Below are 26,179 nucleotides of genomic sequence, written 5' to 3'. Positions count from 1 at the left end.
GTGTTCTCCCTATTTCAGTTGCTCCTGATGAGTAAGGAGATAGTTGTGAGAGAGTTGGACTTCTTGCTGCGTTTTAACATTGACCACAGCTACATCAGCCCCCTTGACTTTCTTTCCAACTCGGCCTGGAGCGCCATCAAGGTTCACAGGCACATACACGCAGCATTTATTTTTGTTGGCATTTGAATTGCAATGCAAATCAAAAACTGCTCTCTCTCTTGTATCGGTCCAGGTTATGAGTTTCACTGATGAGTTTCGTGGTCTGGATCGGGATATTGAAGGTTCACCCAAGCGCTGGAAGAAGCTGGTGGAGTCAGAGTGTCCTGAGAAGGAGAAGTTTCCTCAGGAGTGGAAGGGAAAAAGCTCGCTGCAGAAACTGATCATGATGAGAGCCCTGAGGCCTGACCGAATGACCTATGCTCTAAGGTGATGAGGATTTGTTTTCCTGCTTGTTTAACTGTGTTTTTGTCTTTTCTATTTTTTAAGTGTATTTCCATATAAGGACTATTAAAAGCAGTGTTTGTTCATTCGTTTATGTCAATATAACCCGACTCTAGGAACTTTGTTGAAGAGAAGCTCGGTGTGAAGTATACAGAGGGACGAAAGACTGAATTTGCAAAGTCCTTTAGAGAAAGTGGTCCTTCCTCCCCTATTTTCTTCATCCTCTCCCCAGGAGTGGACCCACTTAAAGATGTCGAATCGCTGGGTACTGTTCAGAAAGCTGCATGCATCCAAACACAACTGCCTGATCGCACACTGTAATGTGTTGATTTATTAATAATTTAAGTGTCCAGCCATTTCTTTACAATTCAGTGACAACCTAAAAGAGTGTTAAGGTTAGCACATAAAAAATCAGTCCTTTGTTTTCCCAGGAAGGAAGCTGGGTTTCACTATTGACCTTGGGAAGCTTCACAATGTCTCCCTGGGTCAAGGACAGGAAACTGTGGCTGAACTCGCCATGGAAAAGGCCGCTAAGGAGGGTCACTGGGTTATATTGCAGGTCCAGTTAAAAGAAACACATTTTCTTATGTTAGAATGGGGAGAATCTGAAAAAGAAATCAGCATGACAGTGCCTGTGGAGTATGCTACAGTTATTGAGCTTTGATTATGTGTTTCCATTTCCCTGCAGAACATCCATCTGGTTGCTCGCTGGCTGGGTGCGCTTGAGAAGCTCCTGGAGCGCTGCTGTGAAGACAGCCATCCGGACTACAGAGTGTTTATGAGCGCTGAGCCGGCATCTACGGCCCAAGAACACATTATCCCACAGGTAAAGATTCAGCAAGCATGCAAGAAAAGTCACACTTTGTCTCACTTTAACACTTTAATGTAACATCTACATAAGGAATTTATTCTCCCAGCTGTCTTAACCTATACCAGCATTGCATTCATTGAATTACAGTTGAACACTTTAATAGTGACATGAAATTTTTATTTTTTTATTTTTTTTACTCAGGGAATTCTGGAAAATGCTATAAAGATCACCAATGAACCTCCTACAGGCATGCATGCTAATCTACATGCTGCTCTGGATAACTTTGACCAGGTGATTTTTTTTTTTTCTTTCCTTGTGTTCTTTGTGCATTTGTTTTGATTTATTTATCAATTCACTTATTGCTTTGCCCTCTCTCCAGGACATCCTGGATCAGTGCAGCCGTGAGCAGGAGTTTAAGACCATCCTGTTTTCTCTCTGTTACTTTCACGCCTGTGTGGCGGAGAGGAGGAAGTTTGGGCCCCAGGGTTGGAACAGAAAGTATCCATTCAGCACTGGAGATCTGACTATATCAGTTAATGTCCTTTACAATTACCTGGAGGCTAATGCACAGGTGGGTTTTGTTGTTGTTGTGGATAGGAAGCATGGTGTATAACTGGATGACCGAAACACTGATGTATGAGGTTGTCAGTGGTGCTGCGAGTGACGGTGCCACAGGCGAATTAGGGTTGTGATTGCCTTGGCAGTGATTTTTATAATTATGATGACACAGGTGCCATGGGAGGACCTGAGGTATTTGTTTGGGGAAATCATGTATGGAGGACACATCACTGATGACTGGGACAGACGCCTCTGCAGAACTTATCTGGAAGAATACATGCAGCCCAATCAGGTTTGTGTGTGTGACAGTAAAAGAAAACATGGACGTAGTGTGCCAGCAAACCTGGCTGTGTTCTGCAGAAAAAGAACAGGCTTCTCCGCAGGCATTATATGGTAGCCAAATGTAACTGCTCTTCTTGTGCAGACTTGGGCCATTTTGGGTTGAAAATCAGCTCCAGTTAGAGCAGATTGACTACTTTTTTACTATAGACTGTCCATAAAAGCTAAAAAAAATACTGGCATGAGTTCCTGGCAACCAGTTGCACCAGACCGAGGGAATTTTGCCGTCTGGGTTTGGAATAATTTTATGTTTTGTACAGTATGTGAGTCCCACAGCTAACAATACTTCTCTCTGTTTTGTGTCTCCTAGTTTGACCGGAAGCTTGCATTGGCACCGGGATTTGTCATTCCCTCCAACCTGGATTATCAGGTAAATTAAATCCAGTAGTTTTTTATTAAAGTTTACTTTACACTATTGTACCTTAAACCCTGAAAAAATATTGTCATGTAAATGAATATTAAAGGCCAGTTTTCATACTAAATAATTCTGACTGTACAGCTCATTAAATGAAAATGTTACTCTGCATCTCCAGGGCTACCATGATTTCATAGATGAGATGCTGCCCCATGAGAGCCCAGTGCACTATGGGTTGCATCCCAATGCAGAAATTGAGTTCCTGACAGTGACATCAGATAACCTTTTTCACACTCTGCTGGAGCTGCAGTCCCCTGATGTTGTGATTGGAGAGGGAGCCTCACAAACACTAGAAGAGAAGGTACAGTAGATGTACAGGGTTTTTTTTTCTTGGAAGGTATAAAAAGACAATTATAGATCAAAACCAGTGACCAGTGAAGTCATAAAACAGATAAAAAGTACAGAAACAGATACATTCACTCCTCTAATGTTTAAATTATTCACAGTAGGAACACAGTTAGCCCGCTTCTCTAATTCTAGGAGAACCAAGATAGAAATGAGCAAACCAGTAAATCCAACATCTTGGACTGACTATATACTTGCTCTACACACATCCAGGTGAAATCAATTTTAGATGAAGTTATGGAAAAGCTGCCAGAGGTGTACAACATGACCGACATCACTTCCAAGACAGCTGAACGATCGCCATACATCCTGGTGTGCTTCCAGGAATGTGAGCGCATGAACACACTCATTTATGAGATACGCCGCTCGCTGAAGGAGCTTGACCTTGGACTCAAGGTATGCTTGACACCTTTGTGTGTTTGAATGGGTATTTACAGTAGAAGTAGAAAACTAGTCTGGATAATATATAAACACAGAAGCCATCACAGCACAGACTGTCATCACAGCAGAGTGTGTGTCAAACAAATGATGTAAGGATGAAAAGAAGCCTGCATCAGGAGAAATCAGAGAAGCTTTTGCTCTTTATGCAAAAATGTGTTCAGCTGAGTTTCTGACAGTATTTACACTGCTGCTTTAGAGGTCACGTGTTAATGTCTCACTGATGTTAAATTACTACATGCATAAATTCTGATCTGTGCGGTTATACTGTTGCTCTCTCAAAGGGTGAACTGGCCATGTCCTCTGAGATGGAGAAGCTACAGGCAGCCTTGTTCTTTGACAACGTCCCAGATAGCTGGACCAAGCTTGCCTACCCCTCAACTTACAGCCTGGCAATATGGTGTGTTTTTCTTTCTCCAGGGGATGGATTTCCCAAATCTTATATAAGACTCTGCATTTAATTTCAGCTGATGCAATTTTGCATAATGTGCAAGGGAATCAAATAAGCCAAGGTATTGTACTGTTATACATTTCATATAGTGAAGAGTTGAGTTACAGTGCCCTATATAGTTTCCACATGACTGACATCATCCAAACAGCTGTCTCGGTCTATTTCCTTTCATTTGATGTCAGGTATAACGACGTGATGCAGCGTTGCAAAGAACTTGACAGCTGGACTCAGGACCTGTCTCTGCCCAGTGTTGTCTGGCTGTCTGGGCTGTTCAACCCACAGTCCTTTCTCACTGGTAAAATTCATTTACAGCATATAGAAAATTTGTACTAATACATTGACTTCTAACCAATTCTTAGTTATTTCATCGTGTCCTTGCATTCCAGCTGTGATGCAGTCTCTGGCACGTAAGAATGAGTGGCCTCTTGATAAAGTGAATCTGACAGTGGATGTGACCAAGAAGTTTAAAGAAGAGTTCAACCAACCGGCCAGGGAGGGTGCATATGTGTATGGACTTTATATGGAAGGTAGAAACACTGCCACTTATTTTCTGCTTATTGTGGTGCAGCTTGCAGAACCACAGGCCACTTCTTTGTGCATAATTCTCCTTGTCTGTGTTTTAGTTCAAATAAAATCATACATTTAACTGTGTATATGTACCTTTGCACTGGGGACAGTTTTCCAGTTGTCTGTCTGTCCTGTTGTCACAATATCTCAAAGTAGCTTGAGGGAATTTCATTAAGTTTAGCGTAAACCTATGAGGTGCCGTAAGGGACATTATTACTGAAACGCTCTCACACACACTACTGAAACGCTCTCACACACTACTGAAATTTTAGCTCTCACACACACTACTGAAACGCTCTCACACACACTACTGAAATGCTCTCACACACACAACTGAAACGCTCTCACACACACTACTGAAACGCTCTCACACACACTACTGAAATTTTAGCTCTCACACACACTACTGAAACGCTCTCACACACACTACTGAAACGCTCTCACACACACTACTGAAATTTTAGCTCTCACACACACTACTGAAACGCTCTCACACACACAACTGAAACGCTCTCACACACACTACTGAAACGCTCTCACACACACTACTGAAATTTTAGCTCTCACACACACTACTGAAATGCTCTCACACACACAACTGAAACGCTCTCACACACACTACTGAAATTTTAGCTCTCACACACACTACTGAAATTTTAGCTCTCACACACACTACTGAAACGCTCTCACACACACTACTGAAACGCTCTCACACACACTACTGAAATTTTAGCTCTCACACACACTACTGAAACGCTCTCACACACACAACTGAAACGCTCTCACACACACTACTGAAATGCTCTCACACACACAACTGAAACGCTCTCACACACACTACTGAAATTTTAGCTCTCACACACACTACTGAAACGCTCTCACACACACTACTGAAATTTTAGCTCTCACACACACTACTGAAACGCTCTCACACACACAACTGAAACGCTCTCACACACACTACTGAAACGCTCTCACACACACTACTGAAATTTTAGCTCTCACACACACTACTGAAATGCTCTCACACACACAACTGAAACGCTCTCACACACACTACTGAAATTTTAGCTCTCACACACACTACTGAAATTTTAGCTCTCACACACACTACTGAAACGCTCTCACACACACTACTGAAACGCTCTCACACACACTACTGAAATTTTAGCTCTCACACACACTACTGAAACGCTCTCACACACACAACTGAAACGCTCTCACACACACTACTGAAATGCTCTCACACACACAACTGAAACGCTCTCACACACACTACTGAAATTTTAGCTCTCACACACACTACTGAAATTTTAGCTCTCACACACACTACTGAAACGCTCTCACACACACTACTGAAACGCTCTCACACACACAACTGAAACGCTCTCACACACACTACTGAAACGCTCTCACACACACAACTGAAACGCTCTCACACACACTACTGAGACGCTCTCACACACACTACTGAAACGCTCTCACACACACTACTGAAACGCTCTCTCACACACTACTGAAATTTTAGCTCTCACACACACTACTGAAACGCTCTCTCACACACTACTGAAATTTTAGCTCTCACACACACTACTGAAACGCTCTCTCACACACTACTGAAATTTTAGCTCTCACACACACAACTGAAACGCTCTCACACACACAACTGAAATTTTAGCTCTCACACACACAACTGAAACGCTCTCACACACACTACTGAAACGCTCTCACACACACTACTGAAATTTTAGTTCTCACACACACAACTGAAATGCTCTCACACACACAACTGAAATTTTAGCTCTCACACACACAACTGAAACGCTCTCACACACACTACTGAAATTTTAGCTCTCACACACACTACTGAAACGCTCTCACACACACTACTGAAAAACCAAGGCATTTCAGTTAAACAGGAAGGCGTTTCAGTGGAACAGGAAGGCGTTTCAGTGGAACAGGAAGGCATTTCAGTTAAACAGGAAGGTGTTTCAGTCGAACAGGAAGGCGTTTCAGTTGAACAGGAAGGCATTTCAGTTAAACAGGAAGTTAATTCTTGACAAGGAAACTGAAGGGAAAAGTGTTAGATTTCAAACAAACCACTACACAGATGTCTACTCAGCAACCTGTTAGTTAGGGGTGGGTTTTTATAATCGATTTATTGATTAAAATCGATTCTGGCTTGGATAACGTGAAATCGATTCATTAAAATCCTGAATCGATTTTTTAATATAAATTTATTTTACCCGAAATCCCAGAATCTCTGGTGAAACCTCACAAAATTTCAACAACCACCAAACAGCTAAGACAGTAAATGAGAGCAGGTACGGCTTCTGCACAAAGACGTAAACACACAGCGCGGACCCGCGGATCAGAATCAGTGAGATGTCGCCTTTCTCACCCGACAGCACGGACACGGTCGGGGCTGAAAGCCGACAGCTCGCTGACTCTGATCTGTCGGCAGGTCCGCGCTTTGTTTTCACCCCGTTTTTGCGCCGATTCTAAAGCTGTTAGTTTTATCTCTCTCCAAACAATATTGACTGAACCAGCAGCAAAAGAAGATCCAAACTGCGCTTCACATAAACATCGTCATGAATTCCCTCACTGTTTTGCTTCCACCACGATAAAATCGCACGTCATGCACAGCCCTCTCTTTCTCTCTCTCTGTACTTCAAGAACAGTTTCCCGTCTAAAAATCAGTTTTCTGCATTATTCGCTTGCTTGTTAGGCACAAGTCTACTGTTGTTTACAGCGCAGTCGGCCGCTGTTTTTTTTTTTTTTTTTTTCATTTTACATACTTCCGAAAAGAAAACCTAATTTCTGCCGTTCAATACTGAATAAATTTAAACTTTTTAAAATTATGCAAAATGCAAAACGTTAGCCGTGTCTCTAATAAAACCGCTGTAACGTCAGAGGTAACGTTCATATGTTGATTAATGGTTTTCTTTCGTTTTTGATGTACTGCAGAATATTTTTTATAAAATCCCAGGCCAGGAAAACCACCTTCATGTTTTTATGTGTTTTATCTTCAGCTACTTTGACACAAAGGCATCTGCTGTGATGCTCACACCTTTGATAAAGTCTTGCGTGTGTCAGCTTCCTTTTTTTAAATACAAAAATATGTAAATGTACTGATCTGAATTATAATATTTCTGACTGTCAAAATTCCCCATAATCAAATCGAATTGAATTGAATCGAATCGTGGAACAAATCGATTCTGGACCTTAGTGAGACAGCTGCATTACTTAACAATATATTAGCCTCAGCATAAGTCAAAATTTAGAATAGCGGGAGACGTGCATTATCCTGGTTATTTTTTTGGCATATGTGCTTTTTGTCTTTTTTTAGCAAAGAAAAATATCTTAAAATCATCAATAAAACCAGGGAGAGAAGGCTTAGCGTTCCTCCATTTAGCACAATGGATATGATATTTACTCAAAAGTATTGTTAAGATATTCATTGTGTGTACTCATGTTGTACAGTGTTTAACTGCATTATGGTTACTGTGGTTTAACAGAGACAGTATTTTAGTTGCCACCACAAGGAGGCACTGTTTCATTGTAAGAGCACGGATGCTGCGTCATCACGCCCCTAAGGAAAAAAAAAAGTATACCACAACGAAAATGGCACCCATGAGAAAAGTTTTGCCGCATGTTGATGAGGAATAAAGTTCCCAAAAATATTAAGGACATTTTTGCCTCCGTCGTCATTTTCCTTCGAGTTGATCGCTGTCGATGCTGCAATACTCAACAAGTATGATGATGTTAATAATGTCTGAGACATCCAATGCTAGATGATCCATATAAAAAAAATTATGATGTAATTCAAACAGTGGCACATCATTAATATTTAGGGAAATCCAATTTTTTAAGTTGCACCAAATACATTGTGTGATAGGGCATAGGAAAAAAAAAAGATGTTCTAGGGTTTCATTTTCATCAGTACAAAAAGAACACTGATCCACCTCAAAGCCAAATCTCTTTTTTTAGAAATTCTGCCACAGTATTAGTTTTGTTTAAAGTGTGTTTCTTTAACTTTAGGTAGAATAGGCTATTTCATAAATTTTTAGTATGCTTTATCCAGTGTATATGAAATAACTAAATTAGAACCATGCCATGTAACCATTCTGTTGTAACTATGAAATATTTTGTCTTTGAAGAAACTACTAACAAATTTCTTATTGCATTTTTATCAAACAGCTGACATTGCCCTAGCAATAAATTTGGGAGCACTGATGAGAAATTATTGTATATCATAAAAATTTTAATCAAATGAAGCAGAGGCAGTGGGACCAGTTCACAAAATTTGTTATATTCTCTTTGAGAACAGTTTAGACAATATTTTTCTGAAAAGTCTGTGTAACTTAGAATGACACCGTTATCATCCAACAAATCTGTTATGAATATAATATTTTTGTTCAAACCAGTCACTCTTGAAAATTGATTTTTGATTAAGTGTTATTACCCTATTATTCCATAAGGTTGAATTATGGGGAGAAGTTGAAAATCTCATTTTCCCAAAAATGCAACGTCTGTTTTGGAAAGTTTGATATCTTTATGGGGATTTTATTTGCCGCAAAATCACATTTCAAAATAAAGTCTAATCCTGTATACTATTTTATTAAACAAGAATCATGGGATGTGGAGCTAAGTAGAGTCTGGCTGTGACAGACAAGATTTTAACCATTTAATTCTAAGGGTGCCAACCATAAATTCCAATTCTGGAGTTTTGATACCACCTTTATTGTATCCCTTCACAAGCTGAGATCTTTCTATGTAATGGGTTTTATTCCTCCACAAAAATTCGAACACATTTCTATTTATGGTTTTCATGGTATTTATCGTTTTTTTATTTTTATATCATTTACGTGGCGCAAAAAAGGTTGGGGACTGCTGTACTAGCAGGTTGCTGAGTAGAAATCCTTGTAGTGTTTTGAAATATACCACTTTTTCCATCAGTTTCCTTGTCAGGAAACAACTTCCTGTTCAGCAGAAATGCCTCTGGTTTCAGTGGTGTGTGTGAGAGCGTTTCAGTAGTGTGTGTGAGAGCGTTTCGGTAGTGTGTGTGAGAGCTAAAATTTCAGTAGTGTGTGTGAGAGCTAAAATTTCAGTAGTGTGTGTGAGAGCGTTTCAGTAGTGTGTGTGAGAACTAAAATTTCAGTAGTGTGTGTGAGAGCTAAAATTTCAGTAGTGTGTGTGAGAGCGTTTCAGTAGTGTGTGTGAGAGCGTTTCAGTAGTGTGTGTGAGAGCGTTTCAGTAGTGTGTGTGAGAGCGTTTCAGTAGTGTGTGTGAGAGCTAAAATTTCAGTTGTGTGTGTGAGAGCTAAAATTTCAGTTGTGTGTGTGAGAGCGTTTCAGTAGTGTGTGTGAGAGCTAAAATTTCAGTTGTGTGTGTGAGAGCTAAAATTTCAGTTGTGTGTGTGAGAGCGTTTCAGTAGTGTGTGTGAGAGCGTTTCAGTAGTGTGTGTGAGAGCTAAAATTTCAGTAGTGTGTGAGAGAGCGTTTCAGTAGTGTGTGTGAGAGCATTTCAGTAGTGTGTGTGAGAGCTAAAATTTCAGTAGTGTGTGTGAGAGCTAAAATTTCAGTAGTGTGTGTGAGAGCGTTTCAGTTGTGTGTGTGTGAGAGCGTTTCAGTGGTGTGTGTGAGAGCTAAAATTTCAGTAGTGTGTGTGTGAGAGCGTTTCAGTAGTGTGTGTGAGAGCATTTCAGTTGTGTGTGTGAGAGCTAAAATTTCAGTAGTGTGTGTGAGAGCGTTTCAGTTGTGTGTGTGAGAGCTAAAATTTCAGTAGTGTGTGTGTGAGAGCGTTTCAGTTGTGTGTGTGAGAGCTAAAATTTCAGTTGTGTGTGTGAGAGCTAAAATTTCAGTAGTGTGTGTGAGAGCGTTTCAGTTGTGTGTGTGAGAGCTAAAATTTCAGTAGTGTGTGTGAGAGCGTTTCAGTTGTGTGTGTGTGAGAGCGTTTCAGTGGTGTGTGTGAGAGCTAAAATTTCAGTAGTGTGTGTGAGAGCGTTTCAGTTGTGTGTGTGAGAGCTAAAATTTCAGTAGTGTGTGTGTGAGAGCGTTTCAGTGGTGTGTGTGAGAGCTAAAATTTCAGTAGTGTGTGTGAGAGCGTTTCAGTTGTGTGTGTGTGAGAGCGTTTCAGTGGTGTGTGTGAGAGCTAAAATTTCAGTAGTGTGTGTGAGAGCGTTTCAGTTGTGTGTGTGTGAGAGCGTTTCAGTGGTGTGTGTGAGAGCTAAAATTTCAGTAGTGTGTGTGTGAGAGCGTTTCAGTTGTGTGTGAGAGCTAAAATTTCAGTAGTGTGTGTGAGAGCTAAAATTTCAGTTGTGTGTGTGAGAGCTAAAATTTCAGTAGTGTGTGTGAGAGCGTTTCAGTGGTGTGTGTGAGAGCTAAAATTTCAGTAGTGTGTGTGAGAGCGTTTCATTAATAATGTCCCTTACGGCACCTCATATAAACCGTTCACTTGGGCTCAAGATTTAATGATTGGAATTTGATGATCAGAGATCACTGGGACTCTATAAAGCAATTTTGTGCTTATAACTTCTAGATAGAATAAGCATATAATGATTAATTGACACATTTAAGTGAAAACTTCACTGCAACATCATGATACTCTGCAAAAAACAGACTTACTTCTCAGGATGAGCAGCAGATATGGCCTTGAACAGCAGCTAGGAGAGTTAATGGGGCATAAAAATCCCCAAAAGTGCTTTAAGTCTTCTCTCTTCTTCACCTACGCCCGACTACAGGTGCAAGATGGGACACTCAGACCGGAGTGATAACTGAGGCTCGTTTAAAGGAACTGACCCCAACCATGCCTGTTATCTCAGTTCGAGCTGTACCCAGTGACCGTCAGGAAACCAGGAATATCTACGAGTGTCCCCTCTACAAGACCAAGATCAGAGGACCCACGTATGTTTGGACTTTCAGTCTAAAAACCAGGGAGCGACCTGCCAAATGGGTCCTGGCCGGAGTGGCTCTTCTACTCAGTGTGTGAAAAGTGTAAGAGTTCTCAGTGAAGATGCAGTGTGTCCTCAGTGCTCCTGATGTCCCTTTTGAACTTATTAGTAGCGCAAAGTGACTGGAATATAATAAGATTTCTTTTCTTTTTATTGAAAAATGATAAAATGTACAGAGAAAAATGCCAATACTTCACACACTAGATCACAGTTAGAACTGAAAGTCAAAGCATGTTTGGAACAAATCAAATCTATAAACTACAAGATATAAGCAGGAGAAGAAAAAAAAAAAGAAAACAAAGACAGTGCTGCCTCGTTAGAGCGGCGTTCAAGTGTCTTATTTTGTTACACTTGTACCTCTTACAGTATGTTATGCATCAGTTTTAATAGCACATTAAATTACACAGGTGAAGCCAATCTGACAACATGACAGTACAACCTCAAACTGCCTTTTCCTTCCTTCCCTCTTCACAGTACACATGGGTGTAGTATTCGTCCATTTAATTAAAAAACAAATTAACAAAAAATGTGTGTATACCAGCTCTTTTTTTTAACAGGAGATCGCACATACTGTAGCTCAGATACTGCATGTGCTTACAAGTCAAAATCTTTCTAGTTTGGCCTCGGTGTGTATTTCTGTGTGTGTATTTCTGTGCATGTTTCTGCTAAGGTGTCATCTAATCACTGTCAGACCAGTCGAGCTCCATCATGTCCATGGCTGCTGTTGCCATGTTGATCTTGGTTCCGTGCCGCATGCTGCAGCTCTTAACAGAGTTCTGATTAGACGATGCCCGCATGCTCACCTGCACCCCAGAGTGACCGACGACACCCACTTCACCCCTGATCTTTTGGCTGATGGCCTCGCTGACGTCTCCTCTAACATCCTGGACTACAACTCCCATGTCATTCCTGCGACCCCTGACCCCCAGCTCACTTCTGACGCCGTGACCAATGACTTTCATCACTCCCAGGTCGCCCATGTTCATGTCCATGTCACCCAGTCTCTCCATCTCCCCCATCTCATCCATATCTAAAGACAGCATGTCCCCAAAGCCCCCCATGCTCCCATGGAGACCTTTGAACATCGTTGGGAGCCTCCCTCCTTCGAGACCACCCTCCATCCCTCTCTCTTCCAGCGTGTCGCCGAGTTTTTCTATCTCCCATCCTCCCTCTCTATCCCTCTCTCCTTCCGCCTCCCCAAATCCCCCCGAGTACCCTCGGACAATAGTAGTCACCCTGCTTCTTTGCATTCCTCCTCTCTCCCTGTCCCCTTCCTCCCATGTCCTCTCCTCCCTTTCCACTACGCCACCGGGGAAACTCCTGAGTGTCACCTGCACCCTTCCTCCCTCCAGACTCCCACTGTCATCTCTGTCTCTCTGTCCCCAGCTTTTCTCCTCTAGGGTACCCTCCTCTTCCTCGTCCTCCTCCCCTAACCTCCCCTGCAACCCTCGGAACATGGCGTGCAGCCTCGTGCTGTCGAGCGAGCCCATCCCTCTCTCCAGCACCACACTGCTCCCCCTCTCTGTGTCTCCGTTGCTTAGTGTGCGAAGGAGAGAGCTGACACCAGCACTGCTGACCCCAGCGCTATTGGAGTCCTGAGAGTGTGAGCGGAAGAACGAGCCCGAGGAGCTGATGGACATCGGTGTGAAGAACTGGTAGAGACAAGGGCAAGATTAAGAAAAAGGTATCAGTTAATTTTGTTTATGGCAGTTTGAGATAAATTATATACAGGCAAGTTTTGCGTACCGGTGAGATGTTTGAGCGCTCCATGAGTAGGGAGGTGGGGCTAGGAGTCATGTTGGACCTCTCCATTAGCCTCTCTTCCCACAGTCTGAGCCTCCTCTCTCTCTCCTCTAGCTCCTTCTCCTTGGAGTAAAGTTCCCTCTCTAGCTTCCGGAGGCGCTCTAATGTTGACTCAATTTCACACCTAAAGTATTTGTACACATGAAAACATTAGTGGTCAGTGATTAACTCCAGGTTTTAAAGGAGAAATGACTATATTCAGAATGAGAATATAATAATTAATATGTAGTCTGCTAAAAACAGCTACCAGTGCATCTAAAAAAACTGTATATAATGAAAAGGTTTTATTTTTAATTTATGTCATATATCATATATTCAATACACATAATGTGAATTATTTGAAATCTTTTTGTTTTAACATTGATGCTAATGACCAGGGGTCCCCAATTGCAGTCCACGAGGGCCGGTGTCCCTGCAGGTTTTAGATCTCACCCTGGGTCAACACACCTGAATCACATGATTAGTTCATTACCAGGCCTCTGTTGAACTTCAAGACACGTTGAGAAGGTAATTTATCCATTTACATCAGCTGTGGTGGATCAAGGACATATCTAAAACCTGCAGGGACACCGGCCCTCGTGGACTGGGATTGGGGACCCCTGCTAATGACTTACAGGTCATGAAAATCAGAAATCCAGTACCCCAGATTATTTGAAAGCTTTCATTTTAAGTAAATTGCTATGCCAACTCTCGATCTAGTTCAGTACACACAACTACAATCATGGAGATGACTGCTGACTTGGCAGTCATTTCTATGATGGTCACTGACACTTTCCACAAAGAGGGTAAGAAGGCGTTTGATGAAAAGCCTGGCCTTTCAGAGTGTTGTATCAAAGCTTATTAATGGGATTAACTGAAAGGGAACACTGTAGTAGGAAAAGGTGCACATGCAACACGAATGATCGCACCCTTTAAAAAATTGTCAAAAACTTAAGAAAGATTCAGAGTGGACTGATCCTGGTTTCTGTGCATCCAAAGCCACCACAGAGGTCTCCAGGAAAGGAGAGACAACACCAAAAGAGTCTTAACTGGGCTAAGAACAAAAAGAACTCAGTGAAAGTCCTCTTTTCAGATGAAACTCAATTTTGCATTTTAGTTGGACATCATGTTCCTAGAGTCTGTCAGAAGAATGGAGAGGAGCCAAGAATCCAAGGTGTTTGAAGTAGTCTGTGACGATTTGGGGCGCCATGTCATCTGCTGGTGTCGGTGACATTGTTTGGTCCACCATGTTAATCCAAAGTCAACATGAGACAATCAGAAAGAGATTTTAGAGCACTTCATGCGTCCACCTGCTGACAAACTTTATGGAGAGAGCGGTTCGTTTCCAGAAGGACCTCTAGCAGCACCCAGCCATAGTGCCAAAACTACGACTGAATGGTATGCTGACCGTGTTATTACAGTGTTATTATTACTGTTATTGTTTGTAACCGGCCAACTTGTCTGGCCTGAACCTCATCAAGCACCTGGAATATTGAAAAAAGGAAGTCAAGAAACACCAGACCCAAAAATACAAACAGCAACCTGGGCCTCAATAACACCACAGCAGAGCCAACACTTGATTGAATCCGTGCTAAGACACTGATGCAAAATATTGAGGGCCTAAATAAGCATATTATTCAAAAGCTGGTCATTTCTGTATCGTAAACGTCATTATAATTAATATTTTAATGATTTAAGATACTGGATTTGTGATTTTCATAAGCTGCAAGACATTTTTCACTTTATGTATATTGAATATGCAAAATGTGAAAGTTTACATTTTTTGAATTTTGCAGTGACCTCTGAGGCATACTCACTGGAAACTACAATTCATTTTCATTTCTTTCATGAATTTTATTTCACATTCACTTGATACTTTCATTTTTTTATAACATTAAAATATTTTATGTTCATGAGGAAGTAGTTTGCAGTTGTGAGTAGTTAACTTTTTACAGCAGAACACAACATTGTTTTATAGTCGTCTTTTGATGCAGTACTCTCCTTTGCCACAAGAGGTCACTATTGGATTGGCTGTCGATGAGCCTGCATTCACAAACACAATCATCTCTCAGGGCAACTAAATATAGACATGTGCAGAGTCATACCTCCTCCTGTATTCCTTCCATACTTCCCCTTTCATTCATCCCACCCCTTCACCTCTCCTCCCAGCTTGTCCAAGTTTTTCCACCCATACCTAAAACTTCACTCAGAATTGATTGCCTTCCTGTACTCATGTTAAATATGCACAGAATTTTGCACCTTCTCTCCTCCTGCTGTTCCATTGGCCACCTCTCTCTCCCTTTTTCCCTGCACCCCCCAACCTCCCCTCATCTGTCCACTCTTGTTTTTCTCTATCCTTGCTGTTTGTGTCTCGCTCAGTGTTTTAGATTTCACACTCACACAATACATTTCTGTTCCTCCCTGAACCTCTCCTCCTCCTCCTCCTCCTCCTCTTCAACTCTTCAGTTTGATTTCTCCTCAACCACCCCACACCACCTCCAACCCCACCCCTTGTCTCTTTCTCCCCATGTCGGAGTGAGGGCAGAGTGGAGGAGTAGAGGAATCTCTTCCATGGCTACTTTCCAGTGAGCTTAATATAGACTGAAGTAGAGTACAGGGTCACACATTCAGCTTCTCCCTTGAGCTTCAGTGTCCACAGAGTTGTGTATGTATACATGTATGTGAGCGAGGGTACATGCTGATGCGTGTGTGGATTTGTGATCTACCGTGTGCACACGCATTCAAGAGGGTGGATTTGTCAGCCTCATAAGAGAACAACACTTTATAGCATGCACTTAAAAACGTCAGGAGATCCCTCTGACACAGTGCAGTTACACTCTTATTTTGGATGTCTACAAGACTGTGTTTTTTGTGTGTGTACCTCCACTGGTCCTTGTTGTGTAGGAAGGAGTTACACTGGTCCGGTAGCCTGCTATCGTTAGCCATGGCCTCCAGGGTTGCCAGCACCTGCTTAAACTGTGGACGCTCCTGTAAATACATTTGTACACACAGGATATGATCGTGTATCTTTGAAAGCATTCGGTGCGCTATATGAAACTTTTTTCCGCACATTAATCATTGTGTCCTGAGTCTGTTTAGCTTACCTTTGGGTCTGCTTGCCAACATTTTCTCATCAGCTCTGCAAAACTTGCTGGACAGCTGGTGGGAATGGTCAGCCTCTGGATAGCCAAACACAATAACACAGACACATATAAAAATAATTACTATACAAATGAAACCACCCCGTTTTGTTTTTTTCTTAACTCACCAGAGTGTTTTCATTTAGTCAACCATCCATTCATGCAAATAGCTATCTGGTGATCAGGTCAAAGTGACCGCAAAACACACACTTTTGGCCCAAACTCAAGATTTTTTACACTAATTAACATGAAACTTTACACAGTTGTATAATAGAGGAAAATAATGAAGTGATCACATTTTTTATCATAATGTTGTGCAAAAACACTTTTTGGATATAAACTGCACCTTGAATTTTTAAAAACTAGGCAAACAAAATTGAATAAGTTTCCTGCGCAGCCAACCCGTTTGACTACTTCAGCGTCAACAACTTCAGAATGAGAGTCTGCAGTCTTATATTTGGCTCTGTGAGCATGTACAAAAGGATGGAGCTTTGCAATTTGATGCCTTCCCCATAATGACAATGCATGGTAATAACAGCATGTTAGGATGCTTCCATTTGCTAAGTAGAAATGCACAGCATTTAACCAAAAGCTGATCTGATCTGAGGTGATATCAGAATTGGCATTACATTTCATTCTAAATCAAGTCAGAAAAATAGCTTTCAAACACCAGAGACTTTGCAGATCTTGTCTCGGTTCCAAATTCTTTTTACTCCAACACTCTGCGAAAACTTTACTGTATTATTCCTCTTTAAAGACCTCCACCTGCTCCTTTGACATAGTAAAGTAAACTCTGGGGACCATTAGCCCTCACCTTTAACCAGCATTGTTCACCCTTCCTTCAAATGTGCAATAGTCCTGCCTCTTCTGAAAACCAGAAAACGGCATTTTAGAAAAATCTAACTAGGTAACAGACTAAATTGTAACCTTTTCCACTTTAGCTCTCTTTATACATTTGTCCAGCTCTTCATCATCCTCAACCTCTTATATACTTTTACTGCTCCAGTGTTCTGCAGTTTCCTGTTGAGTAGCATTATTCAGAAAACGCAGAAAATGTTTCCTTTAACTTTTATGTGGATGACACAGATTTGGAGTAACTTTAACAAACTTGGCTCTGGTGGCTATAGAATTAAATTTAGAATCCTGTCATTTGGCTACTATGTGTTAAAATGTGTCGCTCGTTTCTCCATATTATACGCTGAGAGATTAGAAATCGTTTAAATAAAGAATATACCAAGATCCAGGACTAAGTGCTCGGGGGAAGAGACTGTGCCAAAACCTTCACCCTTATACTGAAATTTTTAACACAGCTGAAATGAGTAATGAGCGAACAGAGATGTCTTAACTTTAGCAGAAATCTGTGTGTATTATGTTGAAAAAGCTAAAAAGCTGACCAAGGAAAAACATGTTCATGTCCTTTGAAATTAGGACTAATCTCAGAAGAAACTAGTTTATAGGTTCACAATATTAGGTTTATAATTCCAAGTTTCAGCAAATTACAATCCATCACAGTGTTTATGAGCTAAATGGTGGGGAGGGGGGTTCATGTATATCTTTCTTTTGTACTGTGTAAACTGCAGTTACAAAACCAATCCCTTTGAACATCATAGGCCCAGACATCTCCATAGTACAATGCGGTAAATGGAAACGGTTTCCCTGGGGATTAATCCTAAAATATCACCAACTCAGAGTGGAGAGAGGGCGAACTAAAGGGTCAGGAAGAGAGGTGTAGCAATGGAAAGGGAAAATCAGACGGAGACTGGGAAAGAGGAAGAGAGAGAGAGTTATTTAGGGAGAGTATTTGGAGACGAGCCAGCAGCTCCGAAGGAATCATGTTCTCTGTGTTGTTTTGTTGTGTGCGTGCGTGCGTGCGTGCGTGCGTGCGTGCGTGCGTGCGTGCGTGCGTGTGTGTGTTTCTCTTACAGGGGCTTCGGTCACTTTAGTAACTGAAACACAGATGCAGCATAACCATCATCCCCTACCACTCATAAACCCAAAGAATCGACCCTCCCACCGCTGCAATCTTCTCTTCTTTCCCCCCCTCTCTCTCTTTTACTCTGTCTGCCTCTCTCACTCGTAAAGGCTTTAACCAGGGGGAGTCTGGCCAAGCTCCACTGCTGTGTATCCAGGCCTTACAAGAGCAGAGAACTGACATCAGGCCTAAAAATACTCTGCCTTAGCCTCACCAGCTCACAGTGGAAACCATGAGAGCATCACATTGTGCCTCCAGTTGCTTCAAACTCTGGTGGGTCTAAATGCTTTTAGTATGTTCAAAAAAGTGCACATGTATGTACGTGTAGGTTACCTCTTGCTTTTCCACCACCAGCCATGCGACCTGCAGCCCTTCGAAACCTTTGAATGGAACCTCCCGAGTCAGCATCTCCCATAGCACCTGGCCACAGAACAGACGGTGTTGGTTCGCTTAATGCAGTGAAACAGCGTACAGTTACTAGTGACAACTACATGGCCTCAGTACTGTTGATACGTGAGGTGAGAAACTATTGGAATGAGTATAAAAACTGTTAGCGTTCAGGCCAGTATGCTCTACTTAAGTTTTACAGTTTTTCTGCATTATTTTAATCTGACCTTTGCATTTGCCAGAAATTTTTATGTTATCACCGGATTACTTGCAACTTTATCATGTTACCATTTACCCAAACTTCTTAGCTACTCCATTTAGCCGTGACTCATTGTTTAAGAGGAGATCCCAATCTTTTATCCATACTACTAGCTACAGCTGCAAATGGTATAACTTAATAACCATGCTTTAAGTTAGTACTGTGCAAAAGTCTCGAAAGTCCATAAAGTCAGGCTTTCATGTAATTTTGGAGCAGTAGTTTTTCAGGCTGTCTAAAGAGCTTTTCTTTGGCTACTTTTCCCTTTTCATTAATTTTCAGTCCATTCCTTGTACCTGATTGTTCTCAGATACATTTTTTTTTGGTTGGTTGGTTAAGCCTCTTAATGCTGACCTATGAATCATTCGTAAAAAAGGTATCAAACTCAAGGGATGAACCAGTACACATAACAACAGGGCAAAGAACCAATTTTAAATAGTATCTTCAGCGTCTTTGTTACTAGCACCCTGTCACAAAAAAACACATAACTAAAGAAATTAGAAGAAATTGAGTCTATGAAAAATAGCAAAGAAAATACAGTTTGACAGACATGAAATGTTTGACTCCCAGAGAGCTATTAGCCAAAAACTTGCCACGTCTCGGTATAGTGTACATGTATCCTTTAAAAAAAACAAAAAAACATGTTGCAATACTGGACAAGTGGTGGACAAAGGAAGTAGTAGGCCTAAAAACTATCTACAGCAGATGAACAGTAACTAAAAGTCATGTCCTTAAAAAAAAAAAAAGTTAAATCCAGCAAAGCCCTAAAACAGGATTTGAGAGGTATATCTGGCCCCTTCAATTGATCCATCTGCTGTTCCTCCTCAGAAATGGACTCCGTGGAAGAGTGGCTGTCAAAAAGACATTGTAAAGGAAAGGAAGCGGTGAAAAAAGGCCAAGGTATGCCAAATTACACAAGAACTGGGATAAAAAACATGGGAATTGGGTCTTATGGACTGATTAATCCACATTTGATATTTTGGGTTCCAACTGTATGTAGAGATTCGGTCAGCATAGAGGTACAACAGTGAGCATAAACATGTTTAACACACAGTGAAGTCTCTGTCATGGTTTGGGCATTTTAGCCAGTGGGATCTTGTAAAAACTGATGGAATTATAACTGCAGAAAAGCACAGTCAGATTTTCACCCACCACACAATACCATCTGGAAAGTGTCTGCTTAGCAACGGTTTCATTTTTCAGTATGACAATGATCCCAAATATACTGCCAATGCAATAAAAGCATACCTGGTGGATAGAAAAACACAGTGAAACACTATCAGTCATGGTTTGTCCTCCCAAGAGCCCGGACCTCAACATTATTCAAGCTTTGTGGGATCATGTTGACAGGGAACAGAACAAAAGGCAGAAACAACCAAAGAAGAGCTTTGAATGTCCTTGAAGAAGCCTGGAGAACTATTCCTGAAGACTACTTAAAGAAATGACAAAAGAGCTGCCTAACAGAGTTCAGGCTGTGTTGAAGAATAAATGTGGCCATACCAAACATTGACTTTCAAGCTCATCATAACTCAGTTTCTGCCGGTACATACTCTATCAATAAATCACTGCACCCATTTCTCATTTTCCAAGAAAAAACAAAGAAAGAAAGAAATGAACTGGTTTGAGGCTTTTGCACAGTACTGCATTTCAGTTATTTATTCTCTTATTTATACTTATTTAACCACTTATCTAGTTTAATCATTTATGAGTCCCTCTCGGTGGTTTATTACTATCAATTAACTATTAACTTTACTGCTTAAACCTGCTCTGGTCTGCACATTTCTTTAATTAAATTGTAATTTCTGTTTCTTAGGATTAGTAGCACTCATCCGTCAATATGCCCCGTGACTACCGCAAAAGTACCCCCTGAGGTACTTCTACTCCTACTTGTAATTCACTAAATTACAGCACTAGCACTGACTGCTACTTCTTAGACTTATTCCTGATCTTAAAATACTGATATTCCTACAGTACTGCCAACTCACCACACCATAGGAGTAGGTGTCACAGGTCTCAGAGACAGGCAGGCTCTGAATGACCTCTGGAGCCATCCAGGGAAAAGTGCCCACTACTGTCATATGGGTGGTATGGGAAAGAAACTTAGACGCTCCAAAGTCACAAATCTGAAATATCAAAGGAAAAACGCTATTAAAAAGATGCGCAAAAATGCACAAGATGTATGTCTTTTTTGTTTTGTTTATAAATACATTATAGGTACAAACCTTAAGCACTTTATCTGCTGTCATTACCACTGAAAAACAGACCACATTATACAGTCCAGTTAATGGTGCACAACACTGAAAATACCTGACATTCAGGACTCGTGATTGGGCACATCTACCAAAAGCAAGTTAGAAAAACTAATCAGAATGGGGTTTAAATTATGTGTTACCATTTCGGGACTTGAGGTCTCTGTGAATCACTTTGACTGGAGCTTCTGCATGCAGGTAATGCATCCCTATGAGGAAACCAATCATTAATAACGTTGTATCAAAAACAAACAACCAACTACAGCACTTTGATTGGTTTTTGTGGAATTATCTAACAATACTCAATGTTTGGCTTTCAATTCCATTTGTTTTTGATCAGTTTCAGTTAATGCAGAAATCTATTATGAACTGACGTTAAAACGTTAAGTGAGACAAGAACTTCAGCAAAAAATCAGCTAAAATAAGGGCAAAATACTAAAATGGTTTATAAAATTAAATAAAAATTAATGTTTAAAGTTTTTTTCTCTAAAAATGTGTGACAGACTTTATTACATCATTGGGTGTGTTAGAGACTGTAGATTCTCTCTTATATAACCTGTTATATCCATATCCAGTTTTTAATCATCTTTATTTTTCCTTATTACCCTTGGCTATCTGGATGGCCCATGTCATGATCTGGTTCATGTCCATCTCTTCACTCTGCTCACTGGCGAGGTACTCATACAGAGACCCTGCGCTAGCATATTCTGCAAGTACAGCACAGACAGACACAAACAATTTTCATTATGACAAACAAGAAAAATCATGCGCACCAATGCATCGTGTAAAATGAGTCAACAAGTATACTGATTAACAGGAAAAATTATATAAAAAAGGACCGTTTTTATATTAGTCTGTCACTCTGAGTTTGACCTTTGACCTGAAAAACAATTATATAACACACATGTATACTTTTTTTTTTTTCATAAAGCAATAAAAAATCCTATTTTATTATTGGATGAATTAGTTTCTCTTTTTGTCACCCTAATAAAGCCAAACATTCAATCTAATAGTTACATTGCCAGTACCACGTTGGATCTCAGAGCTGCCTTGCATAAAACATATAAAAATTCCTTAGAGATTCTGGGCCATATTGACATGATGGCTTCATGCAGCTGCTAAGGATTAGCCGCAGAGTTATTCTGTGTTAAATCTATGCCGTAGGTACTTTGTAACTACAAATCCCTCTGAAACCCAACAATGTAACCTATGCTGTAAACTGATGTGCGCCTCTGTAGAAGTGTAGCTACACATCACATCGAGAGCCCGCAACCTTCCGCCTCTTAAGTCAGAAGTCATTAACTATTTCCAGATCCAAACACTTCTTCACTTCCCAAACTCAAACAAACACCGTGGTATCACTGAGAGTTCAAAATGACCCAGATTATCTCATCTTCAATAAAATGAAACTTCAGATCAAACACAACACAAAAGCATGAATGTTGGTAACGGCAACATTTATTTATCTTCGTTATATTTGTAGACTGGACAAAGATTCACCACAGAAATATAAATCCAGTTCATCCTATAACCGTGTGCCTCATTCACAGTGTGTCGTGGAGTTTAACTCAGAAATGGCTGCCTGGACCTTCCTCGTTCAAATGTCTAATATAATAATATTAATATATAAATGTATTTAAAAATTAATTAATACCTAAATACCTACCACACACTATGCTTGGCTTATATATTTACTGAGGTCTTTATTTGTTAAATAATCAATTATTTCCTTATTTTTGTTAAAGTATCTTGAAAAGAGCCACAAGAGTTATTAGTAAGAAAGATTATAGCTCTGCACCAGTGTAAAACAGAGCCTCCATTAATCTCATCAGCAACAACCACTATTTTAAATAATAAAGTCTACAGTAGTGTATATTACAGCATCTTCAAAACCATCCACTGCTATTTAAACAAGTGAAACAAACTTGGTACTTGAAGTTTTACGTTACAATGTGTGAGAGCTACAGCCCACTGTTAAGCAGTGCACAAATCATACACGGTGAGAAGCTGCCTCAAATCATCGGAAACACCTTCAACCTTCACATCCTGCCCTGACTTTTAAATCCAAAATATGTGAGAATTTTTCCATTTTGCTACTTAATGTCAGATCAAAGACAGAAAGTAGAGCACAAGCCTTTGTAGCCTTGTGAAAATAGAAATGAATGCCTGAATGTTTTCATCTGCACACAGAGACCAAAATGTGCTGATACCTGCTTTACTTTTGATATATCAGTAAGCATTAGGCATCAAGAAACATTGCTGGTGGTGTTTCAGTGCTTTATCTATACCATATAAACCCAGCCGGGATTACAACCACATCCAAACATGCTGGTCTCAGTTACAAATGTCCTGCCAGGAATCACCGCAAGAACCAGTGTTCAAAGTATGTTCTGATATTTCACCATACACACATAAACACTTGCCGGCCATCAGAGAATGTGTTAACGCGCGTGTAACTTTCTCCGCCTCGGATCAAATACGCACCAATTAAACCAATATACACACACACGCATACACGTGCAGGTTTAGATGGCACCACAGTGTGCCCTGACTGTATTCTGTAGCTTTTACGACTTACCTCAGACCTTGACCTGATAATGACTTCATACTTATATTACACCTGAACCCCAAGGATAGTCACACACATTTCATTTTGTGCATCTCGTCTAAATTTAAGCATTAAACTACACTGACAAAAACATCTGAAAGTGTATATTTCAAAAACACACTCATACACACACTCCGAGTCTGACCTGTGACAATGCCATAGTTGGGAGATTCCAGCACGGCTCCATAAAACTGAATGATGTTCTTATGACTCAGTACACTGAGAATCTCAGCCTGGATGAGGGGTCAAGAAAAAGAGAAGCAGAGAAGTATGATCACCTTCATTAACTTAAGTTTTACAGTAGAGGACTCTTTTAATCTTTTAATAACTCTTTTAATAATCATTAATCACAGAATGTTAGGCTAACTTAAATGTTAAAACCAATTTTAAAGTTAATCCTGATTGCGTCTCCGGGATTCCTGAGCTTATTCCATTCCACAAGTTATCCAAACAAAAACTCTCCACCCTGCAGCAGTAAACAGGCCATAAATCTGAAATAACATCTCAATCATCATCTTTGCATGTGTGGAATATGTAACTTTTGCCAAGCAACATAATAAACTAACAGTGAAATGGATTTACACATAAACTCCAATCGAGCATTGAGCAAAATATTTTCTCTCTAAATATTTTTTTTTCCAAAGAGAAATTCATCATTCTGGGTTTACTCTCATCTATTGTTGTAAGGCTATCAGTTTGTGCAGGAAAACAATGCATGAAGGCTCCACATGAAGCTGCACTTCTCACATTATCCATCAACTTGTATTTACACATGAACTATGCAGACAGCTTTATGCATGCATGCCCACCCTCTGTGTATTTTTGTGTGTCAGAGAAGTCGCTCAACCGACAAAATTTCTTCCCTGTGTAATCTTATGAAGTTGGCCCACTTGTGACACCACCTTTTATTTCTCTATAATGCATGTGTGCACTTGCTTTTGTATTATATAAAATCTGACACTGTGAATGAATACACCCACAGGCCCCAACTTCAGCTTCCGGACACAGACCCATTAGCCTTTACCAGCACGGGATCATTAACATGGAAGGAAATCATGCAGCCCGCCTCATACTCGTGGAGACTCACACCCAGGCCTGAACTGAAGTGAATTAAGCCTCGAGGTACTACTCACCTCACCCTAACATACAATGGGAGGAACAGGGGAGTCCAGGCATAAATAAAACTGCTATATCTACAAAGAGTGGGAGGAGGAGGAGGGGGCATGAGAAGCGGTATGTTTAAGATAAACACATGTACAATGGCAGACAACAAGGGAGGGGGAGGTGGGGGAATGAGGGGGCTTTGGATCCAAATCTGGGTATTGAGTGGAAAGTAACCGTTTTTGAAGTTTTGAGCAGTAACGTCCCACGAAGGAGAGGAAATACCTAATGACTACTGTACATTATGTGTGATTGGTCTACGTCTGTGCGTGTCTCCACTTTACCTCTTTGTCGATCTTCAGAAGCTTCTTCACAGCCACTTCCTTGTCCTGGGATATCCAGAGAGCTCTGTAGACGCTCCCAAAGCTGCCTCCACCACAGTTCTCGTAGAAGAGCAAGTCCTCATGCTTTATCTGCACAAACGACGAGCCAGGGGACGACATGGCATACTGACTGACTCCCGCGCACTCAAACACACACACACACGCGCGCAGCAATAAAGTGTGACTGCCCAACTACCTAACCGCTATCCCGAAGGTATACAAGTCACGGATGAGCTGAGAGCAAGTGAAGGAGAACAACACAAAAGAGAAGGGAAGTAGTTTCCTCCACAGGGCCAGAGTGGATGTTGTCGGTCAGCAGAGCAGATTGTCAGGGAGAAGAAACCAGAAAGTGCTGGAAAGAGAGAGCGAGAGAGAGAGAAGTTTGCTCCCTGTGAGTGAGGAAAAGTCAACTGTCACTACCAGACAAGGTATTACATTGCCTGATAGTGGTGATCCAGTGTAACTACAACACAGAGCACACAAACACACACACACACACACACACACACACACACATACACAAGCTTGAAGATGAGGGAGAAGTGAGCGTTGACTGTGTGCAAGTTACGGTTTGCAGTCAGTGTGTGCCGTCTGTCTGCAGCAGACACACAGTTCAAATATGGTCATTGGCATCCCGGGCATTCCTTCTTCCTGGATAACTGTGGCTATATAAAGCGCTGAATGCACACACACATACAGCTCTGGCTTATAAGCGCGTCTGACATAGTGTAAATCATTTAGCAACAAGGTTGTTGCTGCCACATATGCACCTAAATCTATCCGCTCACACTCTCTGCAGTTAAAAACACACACTCACCAGAGAAGCCAGGCAAGGCCGGCGTGTTACTCAACCAGACAGGAATGACCCACTGACATCAACAAGCAGGATAGCTGTGCTGACATCACCGTGCAGGGACAGGTGAGATCAGCCATGGGAAGTTAGGGACACTTGTCACTTGTTGACTGTAATCGAGTACAAATGTG

The 26,179-nt window shown here is 41.0% G+C and overlaps 2 protein-coding genes across 2 annotated transcripts in view; one reads left to right on the top strand and one right to left on the bottom strand.

Annotated features, from left to right (window-relative positions):
• Positions 1-11,389, top strand: part of dnah9l (dynein, axonemal, heavy polypeptide 9 like) — a 45,267-nt gene extending 33,878 nt beyond the window's left edge. The window contains exons 77-91 of the mRNA XM_080907839.1: positions 19-141; positions 233-426; positions 558-706; positions 873-1,000; positions 1,130-1,267; positions 1,454-1,543; positions 1,632-1,823; positions 1,983-2,102; positions 2,460-2,519; positions 2,683-2,865; positions 3,123-3,305; positions 3,632-3,747; positions 3,981-4,093; positions 4,185-4,325; positions 11,108-11,389. Coding sequence (XP_080763965.1) covers positions 19-141; positions 233-426; positions 558-706; positions 873-1,000; positions 1,130-1,267; positions 1,454-1,543; positions 1,632-1,823; positions 1,983-2,102; positions 2,460-2,519; positions 2,683-2,865; positions 3,123-3,305; positions 3,632-3,747; positions 3,981-4,093; positions 4,185-4,325; positions 11,108-11,355 — 2,178 coding nt within the window. The 3' untranslated portion in view covers positions 11,356-11,389. The remainder of the gene's footprint in view (positions 1-18; positions 142-232; positions 427-557; positions 707-872; positions 1,001-1,129; positions 1,268-1,453; positions 1,544-1,631; positions 1,824-1,982; positions 2,103-2,459; positions 2,520-2,682; positions 2,866-3,122; positions 3,306-3,631; positions 3,748-3,980; positions 4,094-4,184; positions 4,326-11,107) is intronic.
• Positions 11,390-11,450: 61 nt separating this feature from the next.
• On the bottom strand, positions 11,451-25,660 carry LOC308412534 (uncharacterized protein). Its single transcript, XM_080906963.1, has 11 exons — positions 25,157-25,660; positions 23,857-23,944; positions 21,709-21,810; positions 21,247-21,312; positions 21,077-21,105; positions 20,840-20,977; positions 18,545-18,631; positions 16,204-16,278; positions 15,981-16,087; positions 13,064-13,244; positions 11,451-12,969 (listed from the first exon to the last, which is right to left on the bottom strand). Exons 1-11 carry the CDS (start codon positions 25,313-25,315, stop codon positions 11,995-11,997), a joined length of 2,007 nt encoding a protein of 668 aa, XP_080763089.1. The 5' UTR covers positions 25,316-25,660; the 3' UTR covers positions 11,451-11,994.
• Between the last annotated feature and the right edge of the window lie 519 nt (positions 25,661-26,179).

This window comes from Rhamphochromis sp. 'chilingali', assembly GCF_963969265.1.
Source record: "Rhamphochromis sp. 'chilingali' genome assembly, chromosome: 16".
Lineage (NCBI taxonomy): Eukaryota > Metazoa > Chordata > Actinopteri > Cichliformes > Cichlidae > Rhamphochromis > Rhamphochromis sp. 'chilingali'.
Note: the sequence above shows the minus strand (reverse complement) of the source record. Positions and strands in the feature narration are given on the sequence as shown.